Here is a 25857-nt window from a genome sequence, read left to right on the forward strand (position 1 = left end):
CAAAGCGGCTAACAATCTCCTTTCCCTTCCTCCCCCACAACAAACACTCTGTGAGGTGAGTGGGGCTGAGAGACTTCAGAGACGTGTGACTGGCCCAAGGTCACCCAGCAGCTGCATGTGGAGGAGCGGAGACGCGAACCCGGTTCCCCAGATTACGAGACTACCGCTCTTAACCACTACCTCCGCATCACTTCTTTTAAGAGATACGGGGAAATGCCACAGGGTTCCTTCAAATGGGTGGAAGACATGGGCCTCTGTTGTTGTCATAGAAACAGGGATACCAAGACAAATCCTTTACATGACTAGCAATGCTGCTTTAATTTGGTGATATATTGTGTGGGCTTTCGTATGTGGCTGTCTGCTTTGGTTATTTAAGCTACATGGTAAGCTAAGGGATCTTTGATTGCTGCTCTTTGCTTTCAATGAAACTGTTAATTGCATAAGTAACCGGCAGCTACAAAACTTAACGGAGATCACTTTAGCAAATGCTGTTGTAGTTGCTACAACTGTGGCACCCTGTGTAACTGGTAAGCCTAGAGAATCACTTGAACTGCTTAACTGATGGGTTCAAGGACTCTTTCTGCTTATACTGTAGCTCTGTGTGTGAAACACACTGAGCCATCTTGCCATTTCCCTCAGTTCAGGGTCTGTGACATTAGCCATGAAGAAGGTGTCCTTGTGCAGAGGGATATTTGTTTTGAGATTGGAAAGATGTGGTGTTGATGAGCAAGAATAAGCCTATCCTCCTTACCCAGTAATCCTGTTGATTAAATACATTTTGCTTCTGGGATTAGGAAACTGGAGAGGTGGGACCAAGAACAGTGTCGGTGAAAGAGAAGAATCATTTCCCTTGCTCCTGTTCTCTAATTCCCTGTTCCATCAGCATACATACATACATAATTTTATTTGTATGCTGCCTTTCCACAGTTCAAACCATTCTCAAGGCAGCTTGCAACATTAAAAATATGTAACTATACAGCTATAAAAGTAGTCATAAATAAGAAACAAAACATTAAAGAATACACAATGAAACTGAACAATTTCCACATAAATCAACAAGATCTAAAATAAATACGGTTTAGTGCAGCGCATGGGGACTTGCTGAGTGGGCAGCTCGGTTTGGGGGCTGCACATGGGCCAGTTAAACAACCCCTGTGGGCCGCTTTTGGCCCATGGGCCTTAGGTTGTCTATTCCTGGAATAGCTCCTCCAAACTCGATTGAAATTCCAATGTGCCTTCACACTTGCACTGTTTGGGCTGCCGGAAACCAAATACAGTGGTACCTCGGGTTAAGAACTTAATTCGTTCTGGAGGTCTGTTCTTAACCTGAAACTGTTCTTAACCAAGTTACTATTTCTGGGTTAGCGGAGTCTGCAACCTGAAGCGTCTGTAACCCGAGGTACCACTGTAGTTAGGTTTTGTTCAAGTCTGGAGCCAAGTGGAAATAGCGGTATGGCAATAGAGACTACCACCGAAAAAATCACCATGCACACGACCAGTGTTAGAAACTGAGATACGAAAGCTAGGAGCTAAATGGCACCTTAAACCTAGGTTATGGGTGCAACAACGGAATGTAGGTGCGCTTTTTCTATAACACAGCTGAAAATGAATGCACTGCAGCTAAAATATTATGTTCGTTTTTCACATAGTCTAGTCCTTCACCTGCCCACCCCTCTAATATTCTTAAGAGGGTCTCTTCTCCAGTCTTCAGAGAGTGGCTGGAAGTGGGGAGGCAGAAAAAGGTCCCTCTTTTCCTCAGAAACTGCTCGCGCTAATGAAATTCCCTGCCTAGAACAATGGGAGTTTTGAACACTGCACATGACAAAACCACCCAGCCACCCGCAAATTGGATAATGAGCTTCCACACCAGCGATATCATATAACTAGTTATCTTTACTTAACAATTTTCCTACAGTAATTGGAAATCCAGATTAAATGTAAAAAATATGGACCGGCATTTGATGATGATGTCATTTGGACACTGCAAAAAAGCTGCATGCACGAGCAGCACCTATTTCACAGTAAACTGCTGCCTGGAAGCATTCTCAATGCGTTGCTAGTGATTTGTCAGACAGCTATTGTACTAACTTCCTGCTCTGAATCTGACCAACGTGGAGAACAAACTTAAGTTACAATGCTATTTATAGAAGATTGGCTATCCTGTCTGGTGCACGTTTCGAATCATGGATAGAATCCAGTGGTAGCACAGATAATGTGCAGTATTACCTTTTGCCACAGGCTGGTTCAGGAATACTTTCATTTTCTGATTAAGTAATTCATGATGGAAATGTGATGTTTAAATAGCCCAATATGCTGCTTGGGCATGGATCTTATTTTGGAATAAGGGAGACAGCTGTGGTTTATGATCTTTTCTTTCTTCATTGTCATTCTTCCATCCCTCGTTTTAGACATTTTTTAGATTTTTTATTTCGGTGGAGCTTTTCAATCTTTAACCTTTTCAGCTGTTTTTCGTTGAACTTTTAATCCCTGCAAATCAGATAGATAGTCTGTTCCTTCAGTACCTTTCTGTTACTGGAAGTCTGATGATAGCAAGCTCAAGTGTTTCTCTTAGGAATAAACGTGTGAAATTCAGGGCACAAGCATTCATTTAGTGGTGGATTTCTCTCTTTCCCATTAACGTGGGGGTTGGTGAGAGAAGGAAGGTTTATGAATAAAACACAAAGAAAATGCAGTGTTATTGATTTACCAGTTTTGAGCGTGCTTGAGGTTTTACTGTAATGGAGGGAATGCTTGCAGATTCATTGAGTTGAATCTGTAATGAACCTTCTGTAAGCAACAGAAATAAAAACAATTCAGTCCAAATGGTCAGTATTACAGTTTTTCCATTTAAAGTTGTTATAATTTCAATGAATAAGTCTTCAGTTTTCTCTGTTGCCTTTTATATAACTTCCTTTCATCACTCAGCCCTACCTCCCCCCCCTCTTTAATTTGGGTTTTTGGCTGAAGTCCATAGATGGCTACAGGGAGATCTGCATGCAAATTGCAGCTTTCTTTAACATTTCCCCAAATTCCCCTCCATTCTTCCACCCCTTCTGCATTGCAAAAGGCTTTTAAAGCTCCCCTGGGTATAAAATAAACAATTTGCATTGTTGAATAGGGGACTGTAGTTTGGGAAACTGAAACAGAAACCCCCACTGTGATATCCCCTTGGGGTGTCTACATGTAACTGGGCTCCTTGATTAATATTTTGAATGAGGGGAAGCCAGCGTGATGGTCAACAGAAAAGAAAATGTACTTTGAAAGCACATACCTAGGAGTAAGCCTCTCTCTAAATATCCTAAGATTTACTTCTGAATATGCATAGGATTGTGCTGTTGATGTGACTAAGAGTCTGGCACTTCTTGCTATTTAGCAGAGCTTTTATTAAATCTCTTTGCTTGCTCTAAGCTAGCCTTCACCAGCCTGCTGCCTTCCAGATTGGACTTCCGCTCCCAAAACATTACACTGTAGTTTAAAATATATGGAGGGCACCAGGTTAGAAAAGGCTGCATTACACTAGTATAGTGTTCTTCCTGCAGCTTACCGTGTGTATGATTAGAATTTTATTACCAATTAGTCTTATCTATTTTAGGTGGACAAAAATGTGCCCTTCAATGCCTGAGTTAAATTGAGTTTCAGATTCCTTGGTTTGTCAGCTGCTTGCTGGCATGGTTCTTCAGACTTGTGATTTAATGTGTCCGCTCTGATGTAAGCATCCTCTTGAAGGAAAACCCCTCCTCTTAGGAAGTCACAGGCATGTGAATCTGGTCTGTCAAAGTAAAGGAGGAAGAACAAACGGGGACATGATAGCAAGCAGGCTTTAAATAAGGCAAATGACTCTGTGTGCTAAGCATCCATCAGCGTCCTTTCCGAAGAGGAAGTGACACACAAGCTTTGGCACTCTCCTTACTCAGTTGGCAGGATTTGCAGCAAAGCACAATATCTAGCTGTTGACTTGCCCTTGAGCATAAAGCATTTGCTATGAAGTGCCTATAGTGAAATGGATGGTCCAACCCCCACACCCCAGTGAAAGGTCGCTTTTAAATAACTGGTCAGAAACGTGCTGTTTGATTTCGGGTGTTAGGAGGCAGGATGGTAATATTGAGACTTGTCAGTGCTCACAGCTTCCCCCAACCGCCAACAGATGGGTTTGGTTTAACTGCTATAGATTTGTTTAGGAGATAGGAACAGCTTCTTTGGATCAGACCAGTAAATGGTCCAAATGCTGCAAATTGGATCTGAATGGCAATTTCAACAGCATAAGATACTCAAGAGCTCTTCTCTGGCTCTTGGCTGTTTCTGTCTTCATTCCATTAATATTTATAAGTATTTTGATACCCAGAACATTGACTTTATTAGTATGCCATTGATATTTACTGCATGGGTTTTTATTAAAAAGTGTTGGATGTATATATTTACATCTTGTATCCTGTCCACACACAATCCTTCGTGGTAGATTAGATTAAGAGAGTCTTGCCAAGATTGGTTGGCATCCTTCTGTCTCAGGACACAGTGGAAGAGTGCACCTTTGGGGTGAAGTCAAACTGTTGTAGAGTTACAGCACCTTCTGCTGTGGCTGTAGAGACTAATACGGGAGAGGCATGTTTCATTGCAGCTGGGGCAGATGAAGGCGTTCACTTGTGCTGCTGCAGGTGTACCATGACATTTCTTTCTGTACTCCTCCCAGCAGTTATTCCTCTTCTGATCACTGTTATGGATATACAACCTGACAGTCTGTCTCCAGGCACTATGGTCATCTGCAAGGGATTCCCACGTGGTGGGGTTAATGCTGCTAGCCTTTATGTCACGTTCGCAGACACCTTTGTAACACAAGAGTTGGTCTGCCAATGGACGTGGGGCCTGACGTCAGCTCCCTGTAGAACATGTCCTTGGGAATCCTGCCATCTTCCCTTCTGTGTACATGACCAAGCCAGTGTAGACGTCGCTGAGACAGGAGAGTGAACATCCTGGGAATGTGGACTTGGGAGAGCACATCTTTGTTTGAGACTCTTGTCTTGCATGTGGTGCCCAAAATCTTCCTTATGCAGCACATGTGGAAGGTATTGAGGCATCACTCCTGGCCAGGGGTAAGTTGCCCACGTGTCTCTACCATAAAGCAAGCAGCGTGCCCAACATGCACATCTGGTAGACCATCATCTTGGTATTGGTTGTTAGCATCACATTCTCCCATAACTTTTTGGAGAGGCGAGCCATTACCGTAGCTGCGTGTTGTGCAAATGGAAGATCTTGTGCGCAGCTTCCGCTGATAGGACTGGTTAGGTGAACCTTGCCCACGTAGTACAGTCGTACCTTGGTTCTCGAATGGAATCCATTCTGGAAGTCTGTTCGACTTTCGAAAGCCAAGGCGTAGCTTCTGATCGGCTGCAGGGGCTTCCTTCACTCAATCGGAAGCCGCATCGGATGTTTGACTTCCAAAAAACGTTCACAAACTGGAACACTTACTTCTGGGTTTGCGGCATTCGGGAGCCAAAACGTTCGAGTCACAAGGCGTTCAAGAACCAAGGTTCTGTACAAGCTGTTAGAAAGAAAATATTCATTTTGCCTTAAATAGTTCATTATGTCATTTAAAATGTACATTCTGTTACCATAACCTTGGTTTTCAAAATGGGACAATTTTTTTTACAATTAAATAAATAGTAACAGGAAACATTTATAACTGAATTAGTCATTCAGGGGCTACAAGTTTAAAGGAAATACTCAGGCAGGCGTCATAGAAGTAGGATTTTTAAAATATTTTTAAATTGCAGGAGTCGTATGACAAATAGTTTGCTCTTTTCCTAGCCCTTTCTGCTGCCAAAACTATTAGAGGGAATTCATATCTGCTGTCTCTTGTTATCAGTTCATTTAGTTCTGTTTACTTCCAAGAGGACAGAACAGTTTATCTTGCTCCTTTCAAATTAACTGCATGCATAGAATAGAATAATCTTATATGTTTCCTTATAAGAAGACAGAAACAGCACTGAGAACTGGTTTGGTCTGAAAGATTGCAGTCTTCTTAGCAATCCTAAAGTACTGGTTTTGTTATACCGCAGGCAGGAAACAGTTGGGTTGTAGTTTAGACCCAGCCCAAATCAGTAGCTTCCTCTTAAGACTGTGACTTTGTTGTTTCTATTTCCAGAGTTCCAGAGTTATTTATCCATAACTTTCTAGGGAACTGAGTCTGTATTTTTTAAAAGGCTAATTTAATTGTAATTTGTTGTGGTTTATAGAACAGTTTCTAAAGCAGGGTTGCTAAGTTGTTTGCGTCTTTCTGGCTTGGTTTGAGGGATCTTGAGGGCGGCTGCTGCCAGCAGCATCTTTTGGGTCCATTGCACGAAAAGTATACAGCCCACTCCCTTGGTGACTTTTGGCAATTCTTCTGAGCTATGAACCGGCCCTGGGGAACAGTATCTGCTCAAGTGAAAAGGGTGTTGCTTACCGTGAAAAACTGTCTGGCCTTCCTTTCAGCAACTATTGAACAGTGAATTGAGGGATTTCTACATCAGTATTATTAGGGGGAAATGAGCCCATGATGACCATTAATAAAGCAAATTTTTAGTTATTTGATTTATATCATCTGTTGGAAATCTGAGGTGAGATACCCACATAGCTGAAGTTGCCCTCAACTCAAGTCACCATGAAGCAAAGTCTGAAATAGTTTACTGCTGTGGAAGATTAGGCTGGAAAATGATCTATACATATAGCTTGTAGGCTTTGCAGATATTTATTCAGATAGATACAAGTAGAAAGTACCGTATTTTTCGCCCTATAGGACGCACTTTTCCCCTCCAAAAATGAAGGGGAAATGTGTGTGCACCGACCCCTCTCGCTCTCCAGGCTTCAGGAAGCTCTGCGCAACCCTTGGGAGACCGGCTACGAGGGTTGCGCAGAGCTGCCTGCAGTCCCGGGCTCAGCGCAGCTCTGCACGGCCATCGGGAGCGGGGCGCGAAGTCAAACCGGGTCCGGATGGCTGCGCAGAGCTGCCTGCAGTCCCGGGCTCAGCGCACTTCTCCCCATCACCAGCCCCACAAGCTCGGGGGACAGTGGGGAGGCGGAGCGCGCCTTCCCGCTGTTCCCCGGCCTGGTTCTTCCAGCTCCGCACCTGGGGGGAAAATAATTTTTCCCCCCTTTATTTCCCCCCCAAAAAACTAGGTGCGTCCTATGGGCCGGTGCGTCCTATGGGGCGCAAAATACGGCAGCTCTGTTGCTCCAGCTTCCAGATGTAACACAGACTCCAACTCATGGACAGACTCACTGATTGTACCTTAATCATTTATATAGAAGGCACAGGACCCTTGCAGCTGGCTTGGCTGACTTCATACATGGGGTAATTTGTGCCCATGGATGCAACCAACCCTTTCCTCTGTGTCCAGTTCCTCCAACATACTCTTCTCTATACTCACTACAGGTTACAATAGTGTAGAAATAAAATTGCCACATAAAATATTAGAAAAGCAATGTTGGGAAATTGTGTTTATTATCTTAAAAATGTTCTAATCTGACTTCCAAATGCTTGTTCAACAAAATTGTCCTCTGGAAGATTGTTGGGCATTGGTAAAGGCCAAGAAAGGAAGAATTCAAAAGCTGTGGAACAAGCATCAAATACAAGCATCAAATACAATGTTTGTTGCAAAGGCATGAATGACAGTGGCTGCATCAGACCTGTTAGAGGAGTCCTCAACCTTGTGTCACTGTGCAGAAAGCTTTTGTGGCAATCATCCAGGAGCACTCAAGGTCTCTTGAGTCTGAGCCACTGAAGGGAAGGGGGCTGAGCCACATTGACGTTCCATTCCCAAATCCCAGGGCCTCTTGATGATGACTGCAGACAGAAGTTACTCTCATGAAAGGGTTAGCGGGGGGGGGGGACGGGACTTTGGGTAACCTCCCAGTCAAATCTCATATAATAACTTTTAATGCCTCCAGAAATGGCAGCATATGATTTTCAGGGCAACTATTCTTCAAGTTTGTCTGAATGTATCCCCATTCACTCTAAAATACGTACAAATACAATGGTACCTCAGTTCTCAAACGAAATCCATTCTGGAAGTCCGTTCGGCTTCCAAAACGTTTGAAAACCAAGGCGCGGCTTCCCATTGGTTGCAAGAGCTTCTTGCAGCCAGTGGAAGCCGCGTTGCACATTCGGGTTCCGAGAAATGTTCGAAAACAGAAGCATTTACTTCCAAGTTTTCCGCATTCAGAATCGAAATGTACATTGACGGAGGCATTCGGGAACTGAGGTTCCACTGTACCTATCTGTATTTCTCTGCCTCTGAGAGAGGATCATACGGGGCTGGGGAAGAAGGCTGAAAGGTAGTGCAGTTAAGACTGTGCAAGAACATTAGCATATAATTCTCCGTTTTTAAATATGCTCTTCACCAAATGAGGGGGGAAATTCTGTGCTTATTTCTACTGCAGTAGTTTAAGATGCTTCTTAATTGAAATACTTTATTGTCACTTGTACAACTTGTATACAGTGAGATTACACAAATTAATTAACCAAATTAATGCCGAGTGACTACAAACAAACAATACCACCAACATTCTCTTCCAAAACAGAAGATGAAAAATGTAGTGGGGTGTGGAACTAGTGACTTTCCACATATTGTTGGGCTCTCAGCTCTCGTCAGTCTCAGCCAGCATGGCCAATAGTCAGGATATTGGGACCTGGGAGTCCCAGCATCAACTGGAGCAGGGCAGTCCAGCCTCTCAGACCAAGCGGGCTGCAAGAGTACTTTGACACAGAACCTGCATGCCACTTAAATTTCCATATCACAATATAGGTAATAATTAATATAAAGATATTTAATTAAATATAATTAAGTGCACAATTAATAGATTTAATATCCTTAAATAGCATGACATACAAAGTAATGTCTGTTCCATGCTATCCCGAACCCCAAGCTACTACAGCTGGACAGCAACCTCCTACACTGCTTGCGTTTCATTTCATTTTCTCTTTCCTTCCCTTCTGTAGTGTGGTAGGGGAAAGAGAGCATGCCCTGCTCTGTTATCTATTAGTGGCAGATGGAAGGGGCTGATCAGAGCGGTCTTGACAGAACACCACCCCCTACTCTAGGGTAAAGGGCTGAGAGGGCAGCCGTGCCATCATAATGTGTGCGCATAGACAGGGCAGACTGTACCCACAGTAGCTCTACACCTCTTCGAGTGGAGAAGGAACCAAGCAGTGGTTCAAGAGGGGCTTAAGGCAAGCCCAAACCATCTCAGGGCTCAGCCCTGGAAGAACTTCTTTCCAGTGGCATACGAAAGTGGGCTGTTTAGGCACACCAAGATCTCCTTTCGCTTACCCACCTGATAAATAACCCCACACAGAGGCTGCCAAGTTCACAGGGTGGGGCTTCCAGGGAGCCTTGTGCCTCCGAAGCCTTTGAGAGAAAACATGATAGCTCTGGACTGGCAAGCGAGTCCCATCCACAGAGAAGGAGCTCACACACTGCATTCTGTTGGCTCCTCGTCTTTGCTGAGAAGTGCACCAATTCACTGAAGAGAGAGACCCACCTTGCTTTTCCCTCCCTCATGTGGAAAATCCCTCCACGTTTTTTTGTTCCTTCCCTTCCCTCCAAGTTTGTCTGCCATTGCCGGAGACCCGCGTTCCGCTGCATCAGATACCGTAGCTGCCACTGAGGCAGGCAACCAAGGCTTTGACTGAAATAGGCAGTGTGTGAACCGCCACAAGGTAGACTGCGGGTGGCGTTGGCAGCAAAGCAGCGGGGGCTGAGGAGAAGAGCGACTTCCAGGGCACATGCTTCAGTATGGAAAACACAGATATATAAACTAATCACCAAATGGCACCTTAAGCCTAGATTACGGTTGCCACAACAGTCTGTCTAGTTGCCATTCTCCTCCCCTCCCAGAGGGTTGATGTTCATTTCATTTCTGTACTGCTTTATATGTTAAAGAAGAATCTCAACACAGTTTACAACACATTAAAAGATCGAATAAAATGATCTAGAATAAAACTGGCAAGAAATCTCCACAGATCGGCCAGCACGCTGTCGTGCACCAGCATCTTGGTGCTGGGGCATGTGGGGTTTGCATGGCAGCAGAAAATGCAGCTGCACACCAGCCAAATGGTGGAGATGTCAGTCGCCAAACCTGGCAACAATACATATTCACTTGGCCGTAATTGGACATGCTCCTAGAGCCCAGGGAATTTGGAACACTGGCAGGCTTTATTACTGCACAGGTTGCAAAATTTGCCTTGGCTGCAAGTAAGTTGAGAGCTAGGCACCAAGACAAGTATCATAAGGGGGAGTGTGAGAAGTGGAGTGCGTAACTTACGCGGGCTTTCTCCAACAACTTCTGCTGCTGTATATTTCTTCTAATTACTGACATTGTTGTCAAAGGCCACCAAAAAAGGCCTCGCAAGTCTCATGTGGCCCATAGGCCATGTGTTGGACCACCCTGACCATGCGATTGTGTGTCTGCCCTGCTAAATTTCGTATTCTCCAACCCACCCATTTTCAGGACCAAAGTACAAGCATTCTGAACTCTTAAAAAAATCCAAAGTTAATTCTTATCTCGGGTGTCTCCTATTTATGACTCTTCCATTTGCTGTGCTGATAACATTTTCTCTTAAGGAATGTGTGTCTCCTTCAAGTATCCCTACTTGGAACATTTTCTCCTAACTTCATTTGAGTCAGCATGACTACTTGTGATCAAGCTATGAGCTTTGGAGAGAGTAGAATGAAATGTAAATCAGCAATGTTTTGTTGGATGGGTGGCTGGATATCATAGAATGGAATGACTGGGGCTGCTACTTGCATTCCTAAAAACATAGTTAGCAACTGTTATTATGGTCTGGAAATGCACCCATACTGCTTTGTGTGTCAAATGCCTCTTAAAATAAAATCCCAGTGAACAAAAACTAGGCATTCTAATGCAATAAATTATGTTTGGTGTGTATTAGAGTATTCAGCCTTGTAAGGTATGTCAGTATTAGCCTCATATTGCAAATGGAAGGATGAGAGGTTTGTTTACGGCCTTCTAATGAACTCATTCCAAAGGCAAGATTAGAACTATAGAATTCCTGGTTCATGAACCAGCCTCTGCCACTTGCAACAGTTGAAGTTGGTTCTGTGCTCTTCAATGCCTTAAAATAAGGCATTCAGATGCCTCATTTAGCCATCCAGTTGAGACTTTCCGGTTCCCTTTTCCCACTGAAAATTTGCAGTGCTCTGGCTTAAAGAAAAGTTTATAAAGATTGCTTGTGCTTTTAAATGGAACCATGGCATTAATGGTTTTTAAGTAGCAGAACTTAAAGGGAGCTTATGAGTGTTGGAGACTGTTGTTTTCTTTTGGGTTGAAATTCGGTTGCCCATGGGTACAGAAACGGGGGCATTCTGTATTGCAGTTAGGTATTGGAAAAGCTAATGCATGAAAACTTCTCTAGATATGCAAGTCTACACTATCTTGAGCTGGAACTGGGAGAGACAAACCATGAAGCTTCGCTTGGAATTACATGTGAACCAACATTCATGGTTTGTTTATCTCCATGCAAGCTGATTAGTAAAGGCCAAGGCATAGTACAGTACTTGTTTTTCATTTGGGACAAACTAGGAATGTTGGCCTCACGTAAAGCTAGGTCAAGTCTTGTGGTTTGTTTCTCCCAGCACTGGACAAGACAGAGTGAAGTGTAGTATACATTTGAGAAGTATGCACCAGCATTTAGCTCACTTACAGTAAGCAATGGTTTCTTTCCTACTGTGGCTTACTGTAAGATATGTTCCAGCCCAATGTCTGTTACGTCTGTACGTGGGCCATTGTATACCAATAGTCTTGGAAACAATTATCATAGAATGCTTGGAAATGGTGAATTTAGAAGTTTGTATTTGTTTTAGATCAAACTGCTCTTCAGGACGGCAATCTGGAATCTGCCACATACATCTAAACCTGAAGCAGCAGAAGTGCTGGTGATGCAGAAAGCTTGTTTCAGTGCCAAGACCATTCCTCCACCCTCAGTGTTTTTCAGAGAAGCAGAAGTTTGGCCCACAGTTCATCATAGTCATTTGACAGAATTCTCTGAGAGCAGCCAAGCCTCGTTGCAAGCTGCATGCTTTTCTATATTTGGTTTTGTTTAATTTGATGGTAGAGTATCCTGGCTGCCACTCCTGATGTCCAGCTATATTGCACCAACAGAACTTGCTTCTCTTTCTCTTTAAAGAATTTGTTGTTTTTATGATGTCAGTGCTTTGATGTCTTTAGAACCAACTGTGCCTTCCCTTTTCCTCTCTGCCCAAGTTAAGCTTTTCAGAAAGATCATGTGTTTCTCAATAATTCTCAAAATGTTTTCTTGTTAGGAAGTAGAATCTTAAGTGCTTTATATTTCTTATGACCTTTAATTTAGCTGCTGTGGTGGTGTAACACCTTCACTGTGTCCCTTTAAACAGTTTCTTGTTCTCTGTATAGATAAGCCCTTCCTCTCTTATCATAGAGCACTTCTTACTTTAAGTTTGCAGAGGATTCTGATGTTCCTAAGCCAGAGGTTTTCAACCTTTTTGAGTCCAGCTGACAGCCTCTCACCCTTTTTTTGAACACCCTCCCTTGTAGGGTGTCCCCTCAGCCTCCTCTCCTCACTCCTTGGGAGTCATCTGGGCAGTGGCAGCTGCTCCCCCCAGGCCTCTGAGCTGCCTCCCCCAAAGAGAGGTGTCTCCTCACACTGCCCCACAGGGGCCTGGGAAGCACCCCCTGGTCAGACCCAGAGGCACCATTCGCCTGCGGAGCTTGTAGCCAGGGCTGCTGCAACAAACAGCCATGCAAGCCTTTGGGAGGCAGAGACGTGAGAGGGCATCAGAGGAAGGGAGGGAAGGAAAGAGGTACAGAGACCAGTGTTGCCTGCGGCACCCCGACCATCCTTCAAGGCACCCCAGGGTGCCACAGCACACAGGTTGAAAACCACTGTCCTAAGCCATTAAATAGCTCTAAGCCAGGGTTGCATGCGCTTGGTTAAAACTCGTTGAAAAGTAATTCAAAATCTGCATTGGGCAAAGAAAGGTTCTGTGGGTTGTAGGGGCTGTTTTCATCCTTCGCCATAATTCCAATTTTGTTAACTAAGGCAGCAGCAAGAAGCCTTGGAAGGCAACAACCACTAGAAATCCTGTTTGGCCAGCTTTCATCAAATGCTCCCACACATTTTCAAGCAGCCATCATGAATAGAAACTTTTTATACTTATGAAAGCTGAGATTTTCAGGACGTTGAATTATGTGCCCAACATGGAATTGTGGTAGTCATACCTCATGTTACGTCCACTTCATGTTACTTTCTTTCAGGTTACATCCCGCGGTGACCCGGAAGTACCGGAAAGGGTTACTTCCGGGTTTCGCCGCATGCGCAGACACGCAAAATGATGTCACACACATGTGCAGAAGGGGCGAATTGCAACCCGCGCATGCACGCAGACGTGCCGCTGCGGGTTGCGTTCCTTTCAAGTTGCGAACGGGCCTCTAGAACAGATCCTGTTCGCAACCAGAGGTACCACTGTATACACTCAGCGCTGCCCTTAGAATGCTACCATTACTAGCCAGTTGCCTGGTAGTTCCCTCACATAGCTCAGCTGTGCTCTGTAGTGTCCTTGGGAAACTGCCATCAGCCAACAATGGTTCTTAAATAAGAGATCAAATGTTAGACCCCTTAAATAAGGAGGACAGATCCTATTGGCAGGCTGTGAGCAGTTGCGTAAAATGAATTTACATCGTCACACATCTATATTTAGTTTTGTGATTGGGTTGTTCAGATCAGTGGCTAGGAGTCAACTAATGAGTCTTATTAGTGGAAGCACACACAGGTACATTAACCAATGGGGTGGTTCCTGCCCCATCATGTCATCACTGCCCTATCGGAATTGAAAGGGAGAGGGGAGAGAATCTGGAGAAACCCTAGAACAGTGTTTGTGGAGAGTGGGGTGTTCATTTTTTCTGGCAAACAAAAAAGCTTGCGTTGATGGAACAATTATATCACTACACTAAATTCCTCCCAACCTGTTTTTAATCTGGCTGAGTAGATTATTGTAAGAATTTGGGTTGGCAACGTGCTATTGATATACCACCTCTGTTCCATCATGGAACTTAAAGTGGTGTATTTTGGGTTGTAGCCAGGCTCTGGCCAAACCCAGACTAGCTTAGATTCACAACACCACAGTTTGGAAATAAGTTATGCAACTTTCTATGTTAAAATGTGCAGAATTACTTTGGAACAAGTTACCTTTATGCTGTAATAAATGAATCTTGAAACATGAACCTGGTAAGACCGATAAAGGCTTTGATGTGCCAACCTCACTTCCTTTTGAACATCTCTTTTGCAAAGACTCACTTTTTTCACAGCCAATTATCTAATGTAAGCTATTCTTCCGAGGTTGAAAAATGCACTGGCAAGCACCACCTTACCTTTGCATATGGATAGACCTGCACAAATATATTCAGAATATTTATTGCATGCTAATAAGTACTTCCGGAGGGGGGCAGAGGGATGAAGTTTTGCTTCATATAATTGTTTTCTGGGCTGAAGGAAACTGAATTCTTGTGTCTGGACCCGATACTAGTTTTGTTCTCTGGGTCTTGTGTACATGATCAAATAGTATTATCATTGGATGAGCTGAAACTATTACCTCTTTTGGCCTTATCTGCTGCTTAGCCACCTTAAGAGTAAATGTTCAGTAATGCAGCTTCCAAATAGTATATTAGCATTTATATGACTTCAAGCTGTTTGAAGAATAACTGTCCTAAAAAATAAAAATCAGTACCATTTAATTATCACTCTGTAGAAGTAACAGCTTATGACTCTGTAGCCAAAGAAATATTTCAGTAACCTGTATAGACTGAATTCACTTGATTTTTCTGTTTGTTTCCTAATCTTTTTATCTTTGCTGTCCTAGACGTCAAGAAAGATTGGTCCGACCACGCCCTGTGGTGGGAAAAGAAGAGAACATGGCTCCTTAAAACTCACTGGACCTTGGATAAGTATGGAATACAGGCAGACGCCAAACTACAGTTTACTCCTCAGCACAAACTCCTCCGACTTCAGCTCCCCAACATGAAGTACGTGAAGGTGAAAGTGAACTTTTCTGATCGAGTCTTCAAAGCTGTGTCTGACATCTGCAAGACCTTCAGTGAGTATCTTCTGGTTATGGAGCCAAATGTTGCCTCTTCATGTGTCAAGCAGCTTGCGGCAGTCGTTCTTGATACCTGTTCCGTAATGCGATAGTTATCTGAAGCATCAGCTTTCTAGCAAATGCAGATTAGCCTGCTTCCTCTGGATTGATTCTTCAACTTCCTAAGGGTTTATTATTGCACATGGCCCTTGTGAAAATAGGAAAGAAAAACTTTTGGCTGGTGGAACTAGTAAAATACCAGTCAGACAGTGGGAATCTGTCAGTTATGCACAAATATATTTACTACTTGAGGAATTTATACCACACAGATTAATAAAATACCCAGAGCAGCATACAACACTTAGAAACACATTTAAAACATACAAATTAAAACCATGCAGAAATATAGCAAAGAAAAACATAAAATCATTGGGAGCAGCACAAAAACAACAAATCCAGCCAAGGTCAGATATATATATATTTTAAAACTCCTTGCCTTTAACCAGTAGGCACCAGGTGAGGCTCCCTTGAGAGAGCATTCCATAGGGCAGTTCCACTAAATGAACCTGGAACAGGAACCCTTGAGGATCTTGGTTGTGAGGGCAGGTACATGTGGAGACAGGTGGTGCATCAGGATCCTACAAAGATCTGAGATAGTGGAGCGGACTGATGTCATGGGTACTGCTGGTTCAAAGACACTAAAGAAGGGGAAAGCAGTGTTATTTCCCCTATGCAGCTTGTACAATGAAGGAACATTGTGGCAGGCGAACAGTTCCATGTTCTCCAGACATTCCTCTTCCTCTTGGCTTCCTTATGGTACAGCCCCAGACACTTGGAATTTGTTATACAATTTAAAATAGAGTTTATTGGGGGTTTGTGTCCTTGAAATTGTGGTTTAATATGTGGATTTTTCATTGGCTTGGTAAAGGAATGTTGATCCTGTCAGCATCCCATTGAAATCTGGCAAACACGTCTGGTTTCTTGTTTTGTTTAAATGGTTTTGATATACTTGTGGATGATATCTCCCATCGGCTGGAACTCAGTTGGCTCCTTAGTTTCCAAGGAGTTGGGGGAGCTTAAATGGAATGGCAGAGGCTTGAGGAAAACTCCTGTGCAGAGGCTAAATCAACCTCCACAAGGAACAGGGCCTTCTCTGTGGCCATTCCTAGACCTTTCTCACAAGAGAGTTGTGTTAGGCTTTGTCCAGAAAGATTGTAGGGATGGGGCGGAAGACCATTCTTTTTTAGAAAGGTGCCTTATAAAAAATATTCCATGATTTGGAGTATAAAAGTTGCTGTAAGTTCTTTGAAAGACATAAAACATGCTGATAGTTTTATGTTAATAGATGATAATAGTCCATTCCAGAATGGACTTGCCTTCATTGGAGGTTTTTAAACAGAGGTTGGATGGCCAGCTGTCAGGGATTATTCAGCGGTGATTCCTGCATTGCAGGGGTTTGGATTAGATGACCCATTGGCGATCCCTTCCAGTGCTACCATTCTAGGATTCTCTGTAACTTGGAATGGTCTTATATTAAGCACATAATTATGTGTATGAGGCATTAGGAGAGTGGTACATGTTGTACTCCTTCTGGGGTAGTTTGTAGAGTGACTGCAGCAACCTAGGCAGATGGACAGCGTTGGTTAGAGCATGATGATGATAATGCCAAAATTGCAGGTTTGATCCTTGTATGAAACATCTGCATAGTCCTGCATTGCAGGGGTTGGACTAAATGATCCTCAGGGTCCCTTCCAATTCTATGAGTCCATGGTGGTGATGATTTGTCCACCTTTGGTCCCCACCCTGCACTCCGCTCACACCTGTGGCTCCAAGAAGCTGTCAGTGGGCTGTCACTAGGAAACTGCTGGCCAGCTAAACCAGGTGAGGGTAGCCGATGGATCTCAAATCCTCAGTGAGTTAGGGACTTCTGCTGCATGCGAAGACAGGCGCTAGTGGATGAGACCAATAGTGGGATCAATAGTCAAGAAGGTGGCTTCCGTACATGCTGTAGAGGGAAGTGGGGGGCACATGGGGCTCATCAGCCTAAGAAGGTAGCCCATCTAGGAGAAGGACAACTCTGATCCTAAACCTACAGTGGCTTGCTGGTATCTTCGGAAGAAGAAAAAGCTAAGGTAGACTAATCCCGAGTGGAGCCCATAAGATGGTGGGATGGCGTTTTGTATGCCTCCTTCCACCAACTCCTGCAGCCAAGTTGGTGCCAAACATATTGCTGTGCTTTCCTTTGGACCACATCATCAAGGCTGAGCGTGGGGTCTTGATGTCTGGGCAACCCAGGACATCCATACACACTTTGGTGCTGTTAACGCAGTGGTTTGACTTAACCTCCGGAGGAGCACTCCATTGTCTCTCAGTACAGACGGTTGCCAACAACAATTATATAAATCAAAAGTTAATCGATAGGGCACCTTTCCCTAAACTAATAGTAGTCATTGTGGTTCCCGCCATGCTGGCTGGGGCTGTTGGAAGTCCAACAACATCTGGAGGACACTGTGTTAACTACCACTGTTTTAGTTTGGACCTTGAGATACAACATTTTGTGAATCTTTGTACTTTTGTCCATTTACTGTATTTATTTTTCCCAATTTGAACTATAAAATTGTGGTTTTCTTGAGTCAAAATGAGAGTACCCCTAAACTTTTTTTTTAGAAAAAAAGCACTGCCTGTATCCTTTGCATTTTAGACTGAAAAAATCCCCTTATTTGAAGGTACTGGAAGATTGGGAGCTGGTCATAAGATGTACTGACACTAAAGGCAGATTATGAGGATGCTGTGTTTAGAAGAAAAATGGCTATCAAAAGTCCATTCTTTTCCCATAGATCAAAGCTGCCCAACTTGTTGTCCAAGTTCAAATCTTTTTGACTCAGAGTTCAAGCTAAAGCTGCCTTAGCTCTTTCATGTTGCTGGCCTTTGTTCTTTTTTGTTGTGCTGGTTTTGGTGATATCTTTGTTGATTTGATTTGTCTCTTTTATTGGATGGTGTGTGTGTGTTTAAATTATTAATATTGGTGAATATAAATATTACAAGTTTAATTTAAAAGATTTATACCATGCCTTTAACTGGAATGATAAGGCAGTTTACAACAGATGTTAATGATATAATATGAAATCTGATTCATAACACACATGTGCATGCACACATAAGAAAACGTCATAAGAAGAGGCTCACTGGATCAGACCAAAGGTCCAGCTAGTTGAGGCCAGTTTGTGTTCTTAAAAAGGTACCCCTGCCCATACGGGCCAGTCTTGACAGACTCTAGGGTTGTGCGCCCATCTCACTTAAGAGGCCAGGGGCCAGCGCTGTCCGCAGACACTTCCGGGTCACGTGGCCAGCGTGACAAAGCCGCATCTGGCGAGCCAGCGCAGCACACGGAAACGCCGTTTACCTTCCCGCCAGTAAGCGGTCCCTATTTATCTACTTGCACCCGGAGGTGCTTTCGAACTGCTAGGTTGGCAGGCGCTGGGGCCGAGCAACGGGAGCGCACCCCGCCGCGGGGATTCGAACCACCGACCTTTCGATCGGCAAGCCCTAGGCGCTGAGGCTTTTACCCACAGCGCCACCCGCGTCCCCACCATTTGTGTTCTTAACACTGTGCTAAATATGTGGGTGTTTAGGTCGGTCACAGGGGACGCGGGTGGCGCTGTGGGTTAAAGCCTCAGCGCCTAGGACTTGCTGATCGAAAGGTCGGCGGTTCGAATCCCCGCGGCGGGGTGCGCTCCCGTTGCTCGGTCCCAGCGCCTGCCAACCTAGCAGTTCGAAAGCACCCCCGGGTGCAAGTAGATAAATAGGGACCGCTTACCAGCGGGAAGGTAAACGGCGTTCCGTGTGCTGCGCTGGCTCGCCAGATGCAGCTTGTCACGCTGGCCACGTGACCCGGAAGTGTCTGCGGACAGCGCTGGCCCCCGGCCTATAGAGTGAGATGGGCGCACAACCCTAGAGTCTGGCAAGACTGGCCCGTACGGGCAGGGGTACCTTTACCTTTACCTTTAGGTCGGTCACACACTTCCTCAGCTACAATTTATTCTAAAAGATCCTGCCCTTCACCCAGGTTTTGCTTTTTAAAAAGCTATTGAGAGTGCCTTAGTACCAAACTAGATGTGAATTAGACAGCATGGAAGGGTGAGCTTTTAATCAGGATTGCAATATGTGAGATTGAGAGTGGAATCCTTCCTTCCCCAGTTGCAATCTCATTGAAAATCTCCCGCCCCTCCCCACCAGGAAAAGAGCTCCCATTGATACCAGTGAAAATCTCACAGCCCTCCCTGCTTTTAAATTAACAACAACAACAACAACAACAACAACAATGCCTATAAATACTTTCTAATTATGTGTTTCACATCCTTGCATCTAGTTTGGCCCTCTGTCTTGCTACAGAAGCTGTGCTGATCAATTTAAAGTTACATACTGTTGAATTCTTCTTTTACTATGTCAAATTTCTACTTTGGGTTACTTGTCAGAAGCAAAACACCATTCGTGCCTCATGTCTAATAACCTTTACTAACATGCCCATCCATGCTGAGTTCTAGGATCTCTGTTGAACCATAAATTGGGAGCATCCTTAATCAAACAAACTTCTGTTTATATGTTGAGAGAGAGAATTCTTACCTACTCAGTGCTGCAGAGAAAAGAAGGGCATGGGGAAGAGAGCATGAATACAAGTGGGCAACCTGTAGCGCCCACATGCAGCCCTGAGGCTTTATTTGTAGCCCATGGATTCTTGTTAAAATTGGCTATTGGAATTTGCTCCCCCTCTACTTTATTAGTAAGATAAGAGTTGCAGATAAGAGTTTGAATATGCAAAGAGAAAGATTTCTGAGTGCGCAACCCTGCCCATAGCATTGTTTTTCAGTCAAACATTTTGATTTAGTGTTAACAGACCACAGCAACACTTAACTTTGTATTATCTGCCTAATTCTGTGCGTAGTGTCTTCTGAGAGATGTTGGTGTCAGTATTGTCCAGCCTTATTTAAATAAAGGCCAGTTCTGAAGTGAAAACTAAGTCAGAGTTTGCAACTGGAGTCTTGCAACTTGAGCTTTGTTATAATCAATCTTTTTTTGCTTTTAAAATAAAAATGGATAACTCTTGGCTGACCTATTTCTGTCAAGAGGCAGGAAGTGAGCCACTGTAAGCAAACATATTATAGCATCAAAGTGATAGCCACAAATTGGAGAATTAATTTAAAAGCATGTAGTATTATTGATGATTGATTTTAAAATGTCCTTCCAGTTCACGTCAGATCATTTTCCATACTGATTCTGAAGGCTGGGGCAGATAACAAGCATAAACCCATTGGTACAACAAAATTGCACTTTATTAAAATGCTTCCTTTAAAAACTACAGCAACCCTAGACACACTGAGTCTGGAAAGCCAGCTCAAAAGGAGGTCTTACTACTCTTCCAAAAAGTGTGTGTGCAGATTTAGCAGGTGGGAATCCACAAATTTCTTTCGGGGAGGAGGGAGAAATAGAGGGGAGCAGTCAACAGGATTTTTCTTTGTTGTTCTGAATTTGGCACAGCAGTATCATTAAGAAGACTGCCTCAAATGTATGTTGGGCCTAACCCTGTCCACATGCTGAGATAATATTATGAGGCTGTTCTCTGGATATCCTATCTTTGGGAATGAGGCAGGTGGTGACTGAAGAGCTTTGGCTTTTTAATTGGTGTTTGATTGGAACTGCTTTAGGCTACTCTGGTGTGTTTGGTCATTTGTGTTTGCAATACAGTGAACCCTCCGGATACGAATTAAATTTGTTCCGGGGGTCCGTGCTTAACCCGAAAAGTCCGTAATTGGAGGCGTCGCTGCTGCGTGCACACGTGGCGCAATAGAGCGCTTCTGCGCATACGTGCGCAGCAAAACCCAGAAGTATACACTTCCGGGTTTGCCGCGTTCACAACCCAAAAGTTACGTATCCAGAGCGGTACGTAACTCGAGGGTTCACTGTATGTGTTGTGATACTTGTGGAAATCTTGACTGAGTGTTTTTAAATTGCTTAATTTGCTATGTGCCTTAAGATCATCGTGTTATAATTGCCATACAGTACAGTGGTACCTTGGGTTACAAACTCTTCGGGTTACAAACTCCGCAAACCTGGAAGAAGTACCTCGGGTTGAGAACTTTGCCCCTAGGATGAGAACAGAAATCAACGGGCAGTGGTGGAAGGCCCCATTAGCAAAAGCGTGCCTCAGGTTAAGAACGGACCTCCGGAACGAATTAAGTTTGTAACCCAAGGTACCACTGTACTTCAATTTGAGCAGAGGTAGGGAGCCTTCATCTCCCCACCCCTGATGTAAATACAAAAAGAGAATTTCATTCTCAAGGGAAAAGTAAAGTGTGTTTCTGTGGCATTTTGTGTGATCTTAAACATTTTAGACTTCTCTTGAGCTTAGTATATTATTGCTCCAGCAATCCTTACAGCAGCCATGAGAATATGTATTGAACTCTTACTCCAAAGTGTGTGTTTGGTGTAATTATTGCGGTGTTAATGGATTTGGATGATGGGACTGAGGCAGGGAGCTAGGGGCTTGCCTCAAGACACCTAGCAAATTTTACAGCCAAAGCAAAAATTGATCCAGGACTTTTTGTTTCACAACTCGGCCTCTTAGCCCCTGCCGGACAGTAGCTCTTCTGTAAGTGAGAGTTAATTTCCTGTATGCTCTGATATACAGCTTTGCTGAACTTTGTAATGTCTTTTTCCAGATGTGATCTGTCTTTCCCTCCCCCACTCAGAAAGAAACCCTGTGGTGATTCTCTCCCCCCCCCCCCCCCTTGTCTCAATGCAGCTTGCATAGAAAAGAACTAGAGGAAACACTGGCTAGTAGTTTCCCACTGGGATTAAATTTCTCTGTGCTCCCACCCCTTCTCAGGATAGGCTCTTCCCCACCCCCACTCCTCCCCTCTCCCCTCCGGAGCAGAAGAAAAACAGAAAACTTAAAATTCCCAGCATGTTCCCTTATAATGGGGCCGTGATAGCCGTGTCGTAAATAGTGTTTATTTTCATTATCGTCTTGTTTGTCTGACTACTTAATACTTGTGGTATAATGTCTTGTGTACAATTTCCCTTTTAATTCTGACGGCAGGGAAAACGCAACCTAAATTTGATGAAACTTAATGAAAGGAGAGACTTTCTATTTTTAACAACTACATTACTGGATGAATCATGCCAAGGGGGTGGTGTGTACATGTCACATCTTCCCTGTTTGTCTCTGTGTGCTTCTCTGCTCTCCCTGCCACCACTATTAGAGTAAAAGAGCTTCCCTCGTCAGTTGAATTCTTAAATGAATTTCTTAACGTTTGCTAGATGAGTGGCTTTTTTCATAATGGGCAGTGTAGCAGTTATTTAACAAAATATTTTTGTTTGTTCTTTGATTCTTACAAGTAGATTTATTGGGATTCCATGGTAAAGTGTTGTTTAGTTGTGTCCGACTCTTCGTGACCCCCTGGACCAGAGCACGCCAGGCACTCCCGTCTTCCACTGCCTCCCGCAGCTTGGTCAAACTCATGTTTGTAGCTTCGAGAACACTGTCCCACCATCTTGTCCTCCGTCGTCCCCTTCTCCTTGTGCCCTCCATCTTTCCCAACATCAGGGTCTTTTCCAGGGAGTCTTCTCTTCTCATGAGGTGGCCAAAGTACTGGAGCCTCAGCTTCACGATCTGTCCTTCCAGTGAGCACTCGGGGCTGATTTCCTTCAGAATGGATAGGTTTGATCTTCTTGCAGTCCGTGGGACTCTCAAGAGTCTCCTCCAGCACCAGAATTCAAAAGCATCCATTCTTTGGTGATCAGCCTTCTTTATGGTCCAGCTCTCACTTCCATACATCACTAAACCACTTGAGCAGTATCCCTGCCAAGAAAACTCCATGGACAAAGGCAACAGGTTTTCCTTGGTAAAGTACATGCTTCTAACAAAATGCCTGAAGCTGTGTGTGCTTCAGTGACAACTGAAGCACACACCATGACAACTGTCATTGTCTTTCTCTCCTACCCCATCACTCTTACCTTGTGAACATTTGTTTGCCAGAATCCTACTTTTTGAGAGGGAAAAGGTGTGTGTAGCCCCTATCCCCGTAGCTCTTTTTTGTTACAAATCCTGCCACTAAACTCTTCTGGTTACGCTTTCCCCCTCTGGAAATAACTCTCCTCACCCTCCTGGTTGTGAAAAGTCCTGGATAATGATAGTTTTTAAGACAGCAGCCTGAGCCACAGTTTCCCCTTGTGCCAGAAGGGAAAGGATGTTTATTCTTAGATAGCTGTGAGAGTTGAAGGACTTCAGAGAATCTGAGTAACTGTGGGACACATGGCTCTTTGGAACCCGTGAGTGAAGAGCTGGGTAAAAATAGGCTGTTAAAATGCTTGGCTTTGTGGTGGAAGAGAAATGACTTTCAAAGCACTAATAACGGGAGTGTGTCCATGTCCTCCTTTAATGGATCGTGGCTCTGGTAAAGTAGGGGTGGGTCGGCACAATTATTCTGGCAACAGCTGCCAATGCCACGCATCGTTTTGCTCCCAGCGCACTGCGCAAGGGTGCAGAGAGGGAGAGGCTCATGTATGCACCATCCTCAAGGCATTTTGGGCACCTTGGAACCAGTCTCCCTTGGCATAGAGCAAGATATCACTTTGCTTGTCATCCGTTATTACTAGGCATAGGGCTCCTGTTTGGCCCAGGCAGCATATCACGCTCTTGGCCTGGGCAGCATGTTGCTCTTAAGTGTCAGCACACCCTACTCCCGTCACTGTTTTTGTGTGTAGCGCAGAACGGAGGAAGTCACATGTTGTGCAAGTGCTACTTGAGGCTTATTCTTGAAGACGCAGAACACATGGGGAAAAAGAGGATTTGAAAAGCTATGATGGTGTTTATTTAGATTTTTCACACCACCTTAAGAGAGACCTTACTTTGCCTAATATACTGAAATCAATTTATATTTGGTGTTCAAGATAAATGTCTTAAGGAACAACAGTATATAAGGCAATTAAAGAAAAATATTAAGTGAGCTGGCACTTGCAAATTTTCTTCTGAAACTGAGATAATAATAATAATAATAATAATAATAATAATAATAATAATAATAATAATAATAAATTTTATTTATATCCCTCCCTCCCCAGCCGAAGCCGGGCTCAGGGCGGCTAACAACAATCAAATAATCCAACATTCTAAAAACATTTCATTATAAAAATTAATTAAAATCAAATTGATGGCAACTGTTAAGCAAAGTTGTGTGCAGATTGCCAGAGGAGGGAGTCAGGCTGCGCCCTGACCAAAGGCCTGGTGGAACAGCTCTGTCTTGCAGGCCCTGCGGAAAGATGTCATAATACATGGCTTTTGGCGGGGGGCGGATGTTAGAAACTGTATTGTGTGCCCATTAGGATTTCCTGGGTGTCTGATTAAGAACAGCAGTAAAATGATGCAAAGCAGAAAAAGAATTTGATATGAAACATAGCTGAGAAATCTTGCTTGCAGTGAATTGGGCAGTACTGACCAGGCTGAACTTTGCCACCATACTATCTTTCTTTTAAATGCTTGGGTTTTGGGAAATTCTTGCCTTCTCACACTTCTGTTAAGTGAGCATGTTATGAACGTGTACAATTACAGCTCTTTTTTATGCTCTGTGTTTCTTGAAGGGTAGAGTACAGCATTTTCCTTGTAGCACAGAAGGCTCATATACCAGAACACTGATTGCTTTGTTCATCAATGAAGACTGAAAGTCCAGCTTATCAAGCCTAGACAAAAGCCATTGGTAGCAGTGTTTTTTTTTATTAGCAAAGCTCTAGAACCCTGATGTTGGGAAAGATTGAGGGAACAAGGAGAAGGGGATGACAGAGGACGAGGTGGTTAGATAGTGTTCTCAAAGCTACCAGCATGAGTTAGACCAAGCTTTGGGAGGCAGTGGAAGACAGGAGGGCCTGGCGTGCTCTGGTCCAGGGGGTCATAGAATCATAGAATCATAGAGTTGGAAGAGACCACAAGGGCCATCGAGTCCAACCCCCTGCCAAGCAGGAAACACCATCAGAGCACTCCTGACATATGGTTGTCAAGCCTCTGCTTAAAGACCTCCAAAGACGGAGACTCCACCACACTCCTTGGCACCAAATTCCACTGTCGAACAGGCCTCACGAAGAGGCGGACACGACTAAATGACTAAACAACAACAAAGAACCTGAGCATCTAAGACTTAATACTTCTCGGTGTGTACTAATTAATGGAGTGGGTGGGGGAGGGGTGGGGAAGAGTAGGGATATAATCATTTGATTTCCCCACAAGTCAATCTGTTGACAACATACTAACTGTCCTGTCACTGTATACATTGTGTTGGTTTGGGCCCAGTTCTCCAATCTGTTAAGGTCATTTTGAATCCCAATTCTTACTTCCGCGGCATTAGCTATGCCCTCTCAGTTTGGTGTCATCTGCAGATTTGATGGGCATCCCCTCAATTCATCTTTCCAAGTCGTTTATAAAGACATTGAACAACAACGGGCCCAGGACAGACCTCTGTGGCACCCTACTAATGTAACCTTACTGTACAAAAGTACGGTAATTCTTATTTTGCTCCATTCCCTTTTGCATTTGGCCCCACCCACAACTGGCTTGCAGCTCTCAGAAGGATATTTTACGTTACACATTCCAGATGCTGGCCACAGATTTTTTTTAAGGTTATTAAAGCAGAAGGGATGTTCTGGAGAACAGGGATTGCACCAGCGAAGCATAGACTGTAAAGGATGTTGCCCCCTTTGACTGAGG

General features: G+C 43.9%; 1 protein-coding gene across 5 annotated transcripts in view; it reads left to right on the plus strand.

The window, feature by feature from the left end:
- Positions 1–25857, plus strand: part of FERMT2 (FERM domain containing kindlin 2) — a 92112-nt gene that overhangs the window by 4314 nt on the left and 61941 nt on the right. For all 5 annotated transcript variants that reach the window (XM_077936198.1, XM_077936226.1, XM_077936257.1 and 2 more), the window contains exon 2: positions 14889–15122. In XM_077936198.1, the coding sequence (XP_077792324.1) occupies positions 14889–15122 (234 nt within the window). The remainder of the gene's footprint in view (positions 1–14888; positions 15123–25857) is intronic.

Source organism: Podarcis muralis, chromosome 1 (genome assembly GCF_964188315.1).
Source record: "Podarcis muralis chromosome 1, rPodMur119.hap1.1, whole genome shotgun sequence".
Classification (NCBI taxonomy): Eukaryota; Metazoa; Chordata; class Lepidosauria; order Squamata; family Lacertidae; genus Podarcis; species Podarcis muralis.